Genomic DNA, 12,166 nt, shown 5'->3' with positions numbered 1-12,166 from the left:
GCTCGATTCACTCACCACAAGTCATTGCATGACAAGATAAGCATAGCATCATCAAGAGACATGTTTGTGAAACAAACCAAGTCAAGAACAAGTCCATAGCATGCAAGGATCAACTATAGCAACCTTGGCCAAATTGAATAACATGTAAACAATCTGCCAGGAAACATTTTGAAGCAAAAGTAGAGCACAAAAATGACATGCTAGACTACTCCATAATTACAAACAGGGGCATGAATGGATAGACAATAACCACATGTTCAAAACACCCTTACTGAAGTATCTCAAAAATATGCATGGATCACTCTGTAGCATCAAGTTTACATGGCATCAAAATAACAGCAGAACAGGGACTAAAGTCAGCAACATCACGATGCCTAGTTTGCATGCTTGTGCTAGTCACCACATTGATCACAAAAATACATGGTAAGCACCATTGTAAAGAAGACATAGCATAGATCAAAACACATGTAGGCATCAACCTCATAGGATGCACACATCAATCATGGCAAAAATGACAAAAGAGCTCGTTCTGTTAACAGACAGCAGAAAACATCATGAAGCACTCTTACATCAATGATTCAGGCATCAGGATGAGCTCAAATGAATATGATGCAATGGAATGAAATGATGTACTCGTTGAGGCAAACAATTTGACATATTACACGCACGAAACGGAGCTACGGATGCAGAGATACGATGCAACGAACATGGCATGAAAATATGACAGGAAAAAGGGACTTAGTGGAATTCAACCTCGGGATTTCCAGATCTGGATCGGGAGTTGCACGTGAATCCGACGTTCGCCGGAGAAGTTCGCCGGAGATGGCGAGGAAGGGCCCGGGGCAACCTCCTCCGGCCGGATCTCGCCGGATCTAGCGCGGGGAACGGCGGAGGAGGGCGGAGACGGAGGCTGCGGGGCGCGGGGCGCTCGGGAGGCGCGCCGACAGGGCGCGGCGGCGGCCGGCGGGGGCTCCGGGCCGCGCGACAAGCGGGAGGCCGCAGGGCGGCGCCGCCGGCGAGTCGGGACGGAGGCGGAGGGAGCGGAAGGCGGAGGCGCGCTCGGGGCCAGGGAGGAGGCGGCGAGCGGCGAAGGGCCGAGGCGGCGGGGTCCCGGGGGCGGCACAGCGCGCCGGTGAGGCGGCAGAGGGCGCCGGCGCGGGAGTCGGGCGGCGCGCGGGAGGCGGCGGCGGCGCGCGCACGGTTCGCGTGGGCCGGCTGCGGAGGCGGCGGGGAGCGCCACGTGGCGGAACGCGGTTGGGCGCGGGGCAGCAGCTGGACATGTCCGGCCGGGGGCGGACATGTCCGGCGGCGGAGAGATGAAAATGGCTAGGGTTAGGGTAGAATGACCCGAAAATTCCGGGGGAGGTCTAGTTTTATAGGTAGAAGGAGCTAGGAGAATCCAAATGAGGAGCGGTTTTCGGCCACGCGATCATGATCGAACGACCGAGAGCATGGAGGGGAGTTAGATGGGTTTTGGGCCAGTTTGGAAGGGGTGTTGGGCTGCAAAGAGAGAGGGGCTTTACGGTTACCCGGTTAACCGTTGGAGTACCAAACGACCTCCAAATGGCACGAAACTTGACAGGCGGTCTACCAGTTATATACCAAGGCCTCTTGACAAGCCTCGGTCCATTCCGAGAAAGTTTAACACCCCCTCACAACGAGAGACGAAAAGGGAACGCCGGAGGACATAGGAGCGCCGGATTGCAAAACGGACAACGGGGAAAATGCTCGGATGCATGAGACAAACACGTATGCAAAATGAAATGCACATGATGACATGATAAAATGCAACACACAAGCAAACGACATGGTAACCACATGGCAACGACGGCGAATAACTGACAGACACCTGGCGCATCGGATCCGGGGCGTTACATGCATGGAGTATTCATATGATATGTAAGGACAGGAAATCTAGCAAGTAATGTTCTAATCAGTTGGGTTATCCCCTTTTGAAAAAAAATCTTAATCAGTTTATTGGTTGATTTGATTGCATTAGGTTATTTCTAATTATGTTCGAATTTCATCAGATTTGTACTTAAGTTTGTTTCTCTCATTGAATAAATTGATTGCCGATCCTATAGGCTGGGTGAGAAGCAAAGAAGGGTCACGGTGAACTATTGCTAGCTTGAGGAGATGCTCACATGAAGACATGGTTGCCGAAGGTTGCATACAACTAAAGTGAGCTTCTCTTTGAAAATCTCATAATTGTTTCACTTACCTTCTTTTTACTATCAGCAGTTTCTACCTTTTCAAGTTGTTTGGTTATGAGCCAAGACTGAAGATATACAAGCTTATGGTTAGTATTATCCCTTTTTCATATATTTTGGTTATTGTTTTAGTTAGCTAGATGGATGTGATGTAGTTAAATAATCGAATGACTTCTATACTTATATCATTGTTTGGTTTATGTAATTGTTGGCGCCAATATCTTGACTCGCTAAAAGTGCATGCAAATTTCTTACTGAAACAAGCAGGGTTGACGTGTCAGTCAAGGGGTCCCTGGATCTGTGGTGTTCGGCTTGCTATGGTGGTTGACCATGGAATACTTGTGAGGGAGAGCACCCCTTTAGTGCCTCTTCGCGTAGTTCCTCCGGCGTGCACAACTTAAGCCTTGTTACCATGGATGACAAAGTCTGCCTTGTCGTGACGACCACGCGCGGGTACACACATAGGCATACTATAAGATCGTTATTAATTAATCCATGCAGTTTCATGTCCAGGCCAATGTTTAGTTGGGGGAAGTGTTGTTGATTTTTTTTTATTCAGCCACGAGTATCAGTGTTGATTTTGAGGGCATTGTTAGGTGTTTAGTTGAGCTAGCAAGGGGGCGTAGTGGACCTGTCATCATTTTTTTTGAAATGGTTCAGCGTTGGCTCTATATTTTCATGGTCGACTGCTTCCCTGAAGATGCTTCAGCTGCATTTTTGTTTACCCATCATTCGGTGGCAAACCACTGATTCCTCACGGGTTGCAGATGATGAGTACTTACATTTTTGGTCTTACTGATTTTGTCAGACTGATGGGTGCACGACAATTTTTGGTCTTACTGATTTCGTCTGAGAGATAATCAGATAAAACGACAATTGACTCCCAACTAACCACACCTAGATAATCAGATAACTACATTTTGAAGTTAGTATACATTCATTCTGTTCTTGCAAAATATTTATTTATATAGCTTGTTGTCATCTAATTTAAGGTTCAATTTCCTCACTGTAAATCCTCAAAAATGTGGGCAGCATGGACCACCAGATAGGTAAGCAAGAGAAGGACCAGTTCATAATCATCTTATTTGTTCTACTTGGACTGTCGTTGTTACTTGCAGTTGCCTCTGTTACCATGTGGCAACGCAACCATGAAGGGCTTGACGTGTTGGCTATCAAGAAGCACTAGGTTGACGGCAGGCAAGGCATCCAGGAAGCCACATCACGAGAGAGCGATGACGCTCAAAGGGTGAGGTTGACAAATGGTGCGGTGACACTAGCTCGCTAGCCAAGCAGACTACATTCTGGACTATTTACACATCATGGACTAAAATTGGACTATTTACACATCATGGACTAAAATTGGACTTCTTTTTGGACTCACATCTTTTATATAATATATACTCAAGTCTGATATGCATTTTATTTATTCTATAATTAAGTACAATCTTTTAAGTTGCTGCTGAATGAAGAAGACATGGGGTCAGAAAAATGTTAAGATTGACTTGATGTGTGGTAAGGAACATCCAGTTGAAAAGTTTTTGATGCTTGAACATCCAGTACTCAATTATTCTTTTAGGTATGCATAATCTGCCAAGTTATAAGCAGTTCCTTTTATTTGGGTAGGCATAATGACCGTTCCGCAGCATCAGGTTCAAAAAAAAGTTCTTCAAGGTTAGTAATTTTCTCCAAAACAAAGTTCTTCAAGGTTAGTAATTAATACTCCCTTCCCATATGGATATGCATGATGGTTGTTCATTTTTTGGGATAGCTTACCCATCTTATGCCTTGAAAACTGAGCTACCTCCGTGATTATGCATCTGGTCTCAGTAGATTTTTTTTCCGCCAAAATACAGTTGTGAAGAGGAGTTCCTGATGATAGCTGAATATACCGGCCTACTTGCCTACAACCAAGGCAAAATTATCAGCGTTTATGCGAAACAGCCTGCTAGCTGGGTGTGTGCCTCCTGTTTGAGCGAGAGGGATGACCTTTGCTGGGCAGTCAAAGGATGTGCTCGGATATGGTGGTCCAACTGCAAGGTAATGCTAACACATCTTGTTACTCTTTCTTCAATTTCGGTAGGTTTACGACAGTTCCATTCAAGCACAAATATGTTTATGACACTAACCAAAGTTGTAAAATACATATATTTATAATAGTTTAATTATTCTTACATGATTTCCACATATATGTGTTGCTTTAGACAAAAAAATGTGCAGTGAACTTGTTACATAGAACACCCTAGGTATCGCCACTGGCATCGACTAGACAACGCCCATCACTGACACACTCTTCTCTTGGGAGCATTGGCCCAGCTCATTGTTGTCACATCACTCTCCCACCATTGCTTTTGTCTGGTCTCGATCAGATATTTTGGTTGATATGCGGGGAGGTGAGAGGGCAAGCTAGGGGAATGGAGTTGGGAGAGACGATAGTAGAGCGCCATCGTTTTTGTTCCTATTTCTTTTCCTTTTCAAGTGGTTACTTTTTCTTCATCAGTTCATCTTTAAACTTTTGCTTGTCTCAGCGTAGCTTGCAGCTCCAGCTTAGATTTGTTAGATTTATGGGTAAGCCAAATTGTTTAAATTTATATTGTCCAATTTATTTATAGGAACCAATCACCCAGATGCCTTTCCTAGACTGATCCAAAGATTAATGAAGCTAGGGCTGTCAAACTGACCAAAGCAGGTACAGCCACATCTTAGGCTTGAAAATTTGCATATGGACGTGGGAGTCCACTCATATGTATGGCTTTCATGTACACTTTGAATGGTCCAGGAACATTTGTATTTTTCTGTGTGTCGATTTTTTTCCAAGAGTATTTGCTTTGTGTCTGTAGACATTAGGTTAGCTGTCAAGTTGGTAATTAGAGGATTAGATCACTGTATCAATCGACAATCATCTCGGGAAAGTATCATCGTACTTTTGTTAGATAATTGGTACTTCTGTAGTTGCACGTTTTTTATACTTATATATTTGTAGCCACTTTTATTGTGTTCTTTGTTCCTTTCTTTTTATCATACATATAACTAAAAGCCAGTTACAGAAAAATGTCAGTCTCATCCCTTGCCTTCTTTAGTTGAGGAGATTACTCTACTTTTTATCACTGTTGGAGGATTCCTTATTTTGAGAAGTCAGTATCACAGCAACGGGCACGCAGCTTGGCCAACTCATTATTTCTACCGGCACCAATTGTTTTTATTGTTTCTAGCCAATGTAGATTGTGGTGATTGTATGAAAGATTTAATACCTTCCTCACGTGCATGCTAGAAAGGAATGTTTGCGGATGGACGTGAAATGAACTGTTAAGTACTCTCCTATTTAGTTTCACCAGGAATTTATTGATATGGTAAGAATTGGTAGATTGGTTTGTGACGAAATGTTGCTTGAAAATAAATTCATGATAGGTTAGAGTGGGGGTAAAAATAGTTACAGTGCTCTTGTAGGACGATGGATTTTCTCCATTTAGTCTTGTAGCCTTCATGGAAGTCAAATTTTGTAGGTTTGTTTGTACATTTTTGCTTTGTTTCGGAAACCAGAGCAGTTCACTTTATCCATGTGTTTTTTCTTGCTTCTCTGCACTGTACCCTTTGGGATGATCAATATGCATTACTCTTTTTCAAAGTTTCTATTTGGAACTATATTTTTTTATTAAAGCACTGTCAGAAGGTTTCACAAGAAACCTAAAAACTGTAACAGGTGGTCATTAATTTTTTTTTCCATATGTAATGAATGTTTGCCACAAGTTAGGAAACATAACTGGTTTTTAGTCGTTTATCAGTTCGTTTTGCTCATGGGGATATATAATTAGCTTTTACCAGCTTTTTGATTATACAAGATTTTTTCTTCTTTCTCCACATGTGTGTTTCTGCAATATGTGTACATTCAAGCGCCAGAAGGTTTGTTCTCCCACTGTGTGCCACTAATATTTCATTTTTGTGGGTGAGGTTTTCTAACTTCTGGATGCGCGAATGGTTTGGATATGGTGTTGCGCAATGCTACTGTGTTATGCTATGACCACGGACATGCTTATGTGATGTGGTGCATCTGTTTTTATACTTCAACATTGTTGTTCCCGCTTGCGCGGCAGCGGTGACTGTAGATGCTGCTCACACATCTATTGTTCCTGTGTGCGCAGGGGCGCGGAGGTGGGCGACCGGGCGTGGGAGGCGGCTCGGCACGGCGAGGCGGGGCCGGGCCGGAATCGCGAGCACCAGGCAGGCGCAGCTGCCACCTGCGTCGACCAGGAGCACACGCCCGCAGAGGGATGTTGTGCCCTGGCACTGTCCGTCGTGGAGCTCGCGAGGGACTCCTTGTCACGGGCGGGCGCTGCCTGTCACGGCGCTCGCGAGGTCCAGTTTGGGATCCATGGAGCCAGAGCGCAGCGGCAGAACTGCGTGACGGCCGTCGCGGTGGGCGAGCACGGCGGCGACGACTGCAACTGCTGCTGTGGTGACTGGCTGTTGCTGTTCCTGCTTGCGCGACAGCGGTGACTGCAGATGCTTCTTATGCATCTGTTGTTCCTGCGTGCGCGGGGGAGCGGAGGCGATGGCGTTGCGGCGGCGATGACTACATTGGGCCAACTTTTTCGTCTGGACGGACACAAACAAATGAAATGGGTCGGTGTGTTGCAGTTGCTCTAACTCCCTGAAATTTTTCATTCATTTGCTTTTAGGATGTAGGATGGAGCATAGTTTGTGCTGTTGATTGTCAATTGTACTCCCTCCGTTCCTAAATATAAGCCTTCAGTTTGTTATGTTGAAGATGCTTTGTACTCCTTCTGTTCCTAAATATATGCCTTCTTAGAGATTTCAATATAGAGTATATATGGAGCAAAATGAGTGAATCTACACTCTAAAATTTGTCTATATCCATCCGTATGTAGTCCGTATTGAAATATCGAAAAAGGATTATTTTTAGAAATAGAGGGAATAACAAACAAAAAAGATCACATAACATAAATTGATTGATCATAAATTATTGTTTTTTTCCTAGGCGGGATTGGTAGCAAAGTTGTTCTTTTGGACTATGCAGTTCATTGGCCATGGAGGTTTTGAGGCAAATCTCTATCAAGCTATTAATGTTAGGTTAAGCACTAGCTTTAGTAAATTCCTGCCCAAGGATTATACTTGACACTTACTCTGACGGTAGAACCGGACACGTGCTCCACTGTTTTCACGTTTGAGCATTGAAAATGAAAAACAAGTGTTTGGGTATGTGGTGGAAATCCCTCTTACGTGATTTCTAAAAAAGGGTTAATCAAAGATTGCATTCATGAATAATAGAGCTACCAAAATGTGGACATGCTAATTTATTTTTGAGGAACCTAGCGTACCAACAACTATCACCTGGCCCATGTCAAACGTTCACCCCAGTAGACTAACCTGTCAACTACCAAAATGTGGACATGCTAATTTCTGCTTGGTATTCCAATGAGCATAGACGAACAATAAATATATATATTGCATTATCTTAACATTCAAAATAATATTAATTTCGAAAATTGTAGGGATGTGTGTGACTATTTATATTATTTTATGCTTTGGTGGAACGGTGAAGAATTAGTTCATCCACTTTGCCCAATGAGTATTCTCCATTACACATTTTAAGACCTCCGACGTGAATTCTTCGTGCTAATTACATATATTGCTTGTGCAGGTTGGGTATGAGTTGAGGAAGGGTTTTTTAGTTATACTTGTTCAGATTTCATGCGAATGGAGCTAAAGTCAATATTCTTAATATTGTGCGAAAATTTCTTAAGCGCATCAAATGGATCTTAATTTGTAATTGGTTTTAGTTAGATAATCTCTCTATATGCATAAGTCATCAGATTGCCTTTTTTTGTTATCAATTTACATTGCAAGTGAAGTTGACTTTAATTATTAGCTGATTTTGCCTGTGCTATCTATTCTCTTCACGCGAAATTTAACATGTATTATGTTTATATAATTCCAGCAATATATTCAAAAGCCCGTGGCAACGCACGGGCACTCTACTAGTTAAACTAGGGCATGAGTTCTTGGTTTGAACTATGATCTTCTCTCATGCTGAGTTGCTGACTACGTCAAACATTCCGTTAATAGGTAGGATCTCACCATTTAATAACAGAATATCTCCTAGTTGAAATTATAGAACCAAATATATATGACACAAACGTGATAAGCCAATCAAGAAGAGACGATGCACCTCTATATCTTGATGCACTGTATGTATGCTGATATTGTCCTTTGTGGTTGTCCTATAACGTTCAATTGTGTCCTGCATGCTGAAATGGAATTTAAAATGTAATTATTTTGATAATAATAGCAGTTAATTAACTCACTTAATAAATCAGTTAATTAACTCTCTTGCTAACAACGTCACCAAAACACGTAGTATTACAAGGCAAACATTCTCAAAGTTTTGTTCTAGGTGGAGGGAGAAAGACAAGAAAAAAAATAGGGGAGTGAGCTCAATGCAATAGCCTACCTTTGCACATGCTGCAAAACAAACTTAGTAAACTAGATGATGCCCCGCACATTGCCGAGGGAATCTTGTTCAAATAATTATATTAATAGATGCTAAAAAATAACTAAAAATAATGATATGTAACAGTGTTCTCAATTTACATTGTAGATAACAAAATGTCATTTTCTAACCAAAATAGAACCATGCATTGGTAGGTATGTTCTAACCAAAATATGAACCATAAATTATGTAGGTATCCTCCATGTATCTAGCCCATATATCATATATGAAAACATAAAAATTAATTCAAACGACATAACTTATGAGTGAGATGTATGGCTTGCTAATGTGGTATGGGTGTATGGTTAAATTAATGCATAAAAAGTCGCAACTTATGATTGATTTGCGTAGGTACCGATGTGGTGTGGTTGCATGCTTAGAAAATTGAGTTAAGTGGGCTGCATGAAAAATGTAACTTCTGATTTATGATTGACATGCATAGGTGTTGATGTGGCATGACTTCATGCTTAGAAAAATTAGGTAGTGGATTGTACCTATTTAAAATTAAAAATAAATAGAAAGGAGGTGAAAAAAAAGTCTAATCTAATAGACAACCTACTGTATAGTGAACACCTGCTATGTTATTATTAATGGTCTAAATGATATTTAGACAAGCATTCAATATGTTAGAGTTAATTCCAGTCGAACATGGCCAATGAACAACAGCAAACATGTATAGTGAAGGTATGACTCTTAACACATTTTCCTATGCGACAAAATCAATGCTCTGATTTAGTGTGGATTCTATCCTTGTCTTCTCTCTTTGTCGTTAAGACCGACTTAACTAGTGAACATCAATGGCAGTGTATGTTAGCCAAGAATGACAAGTTTAGTTGACAAGCATGGCAAATCCGTCCCAGTTTAGTTTTTTGCCACAATTTTCCGTGCTTGCCTCACGACAATATAAATTGCTATAAAAACGTTCGGTTTGTCACCCCCTCCCAGCGAACATTAGCTGAATAGCATTACCGTAAAGTATTACTATATATTTATAACTACTATACATGCTTGTATTAGATCGGACAATTAATAACATTGATAATAAGGCATTTTCTAGTGCTCCATGGTGTATAAGTGCTAAGCATGTCACGTACAAAAAACATGATATGACATAGCAATGTAGGAGAGATGCCACTTTGGTGACCCCAAGAAGAAACACTGGAAAGCACGCGAGCCTATATGAAACATATAAATGAAAGAAGCGCACCAATACATGGAAGAGTATAGCTGTTTAATAATTAAATGAAATGAGCTTTGCTACAATAAGTTAAACATCTATTTGTTGGGTACTTTAGTTGCTAACTTTTTAATGCACATAACACCTCGTTTAAGAACATCATCTAATATATACCACTCCCTCTGATTCATAAGGGCATGTACAATGATGCTATCTTAGGAGTGACATGTAGAATAAATAATAAGGTGGAGGAAAGAGAACTCGCACTACTAGGAAAAGGGCTATAGATAGGATTGATACTAATTAATGGCGCACCGAGGAACCAGTGCGCCACTACTATATACTAATGGCGCACCAGTCGGTGATGCACGGAAGACACTAATGGCGCACCAGAGACATGGTGCGCCACTAGTATTAATTTTTTTTTCATTTTTCCATACATACTAATGGCGCATCAGGTCGAAGTGCGCCATTACTAGTTCTAACTAATAATGGCGCACGAGGCAGATCGTGCGCCATTACTGTATTTTTTTAATTTCTTTTTGCAAAACTACTAATGACATACTCTGGCCAGGTGCGGCATTAGTATATATATATATATATATATATATATATATATATATATATATATATATATATATATATATATTTTTACTTTTCTGCAACACTACTAATGGCACACCAGCAGCAAATACGCCATTAGTAACCAGGGTTACTAATGGCGCATTTGCTGCTGGTGCGCCATTAGTAACCTGGGACCCCAACAAGATATTTTGGACAGCCCCACACCTACCCACTCACTTTTCACACTTCATTCCCTCCACCTCCTTCTCCAAGTTTTCGGCCGCCTCCTCCTCCTCACCTCATTTCCACCATAGATTCATCAAAATTAAGTGGTGAAATTACCTTTTTTTGATAGGTAAATAAGGGGAAAGCTATCTTCATGATGTAGATCTACTTTTTTTCTCCCTAACTCGCTCCAACAATGTGCACATGCACTTTTTGTGGCCTAGCTAGATCTATGTATGTTTGTGGTGTTGCTTGTGTTTGTGGTGTTGCATATATGTTTGTGTTTGCAGGTACCGGTATTTGAAATGCGATAGTTGCCAATATTTTGCCGGAATGTTGATTCATTTCCGTTTCGGCAAGAATTTTGGCACTATGCATTCTTTTTGGTCCTATTTTTAGGGAAGGTCATGCCAAATTTTTTCTTGGTTCTAAAATATCGTTTTGCTCTACCCCGCAGGCGACCATGGTCCGCACGATGACCGAAGGCATCATGAATAGGTTTTTGAGCTCCGCGAAGGCCGAGATGCTTCAAAAGAACGAGACGGAGATAAGATGTCCGTGTCGAAGATGCAAGCTGAAGAGCCTTATTGCGGACCCGGATTCCGGGCAGGTGCGGGACCACCTGCTCTTGCGTGGTTTCATGGATGGCTATCGGTGGAAAGGTGATGAAGATGACTATGAAGTCGTCCATGGGGGCCGGGCAAGAAATGAGGAAGGGCAACAAGACAAGTACCACCGCGGCGAGGGCGGGCGAGAAGACGAAGAATCTCCAGGACATGATCACGACGGTGATGTTGTACATAGTCATCATGTAGAAGATGTCGTACATGATGATGAGGAAGATCAAAACGAAGGGCATGATCATGAAGATGAAGATGCCGGAGCAGAGGACGATGGAGGCTGGGTACAAGACTCTCATATTCAAGAGCTGCTTCTCAAGCAGACGGATAACGCAAGAGCTGCCGCCCGAGCGAAAGCCAAGCTGGATCAACTGGAGATAGACGCGGTTACTCCATTGTATGAAGGATGCATGCCCGAGGATACCCGCCTGAAAGTAACGCTCATGGCTCTGGAGATGAAGGTAAAACACAAAATGACCGACGCATGCTTCGACGAGAACATGTCATTCTGGCACGAACGTCTTCCCATGGGGAACAAGTGCCCGACCAGTTTCGAGGAGGCGAAGAAAATCGTGTGTCCTCTGGATTTACCGCACGTGAAATACCATGTGTGCATGAACAATTGCATCATTTATCGGGACAAGCACGCAGAGTCTACCATATGTCCGGTGTGCGGTGTCACTCGATACAAGAAGAGGAAGAAAGCTCCTCGAAAATCGGTGTGGTACTTTCCGATCACTCCTTGTCTGCAGCGGTATTTCGCGGACTCTAAGGTAGCAAAGCTCCTGCGTTGGCACGCGGATAGGGAGGAGAATAAGCGGGAAGATGACGGAAATGATCCGGAGATAAATAAAAAAGACAAGAT

The 12,166-nt window shown here is 42.4% G+C and overlaps 1 protein-coding gene across 1 annotated transcript in view; it reads right to left on the bottom strand.

The window, feature by feature from the left end:
- The window catches only part of LOC123090346 (MADS-box transcription factor 50-like), a 79,094-nt gene that overhangs the window by 39,904 nt on the left and 27,024 nt on the right, over positions 1–12,166 (bottom strand). The window contains exon 2 of the mRNA XM_044511688.1: positions 8,395–8,473. Coding sequence (XP_044367623.1) covers positions 8,395–8,473 — 79 coding nt within the window. The remainder of the gene's footprint in view (positions 1–8,394; positions 8,474–12,166) is intronic.

The sequence above is a fragment of the Triticum aestivum genome, chromosome 4B, assembly GCF_018294505.1.
Source record: "Triticum aestivum cultivar Chinese Spring chromosome 4B, IWGSC CS RefSeq v2.1, whole genome shotgun sequence".
NCBI classification, from domain to species: Eukaryota; Viridiplantae; Streptophyta; class Magnoliopsida; order Poales; family Poaceae; genus Triticum; species Triticum aestivum.
This window is presented reverse-complemented; position numbering and strand designations above follow the sequence as displayed.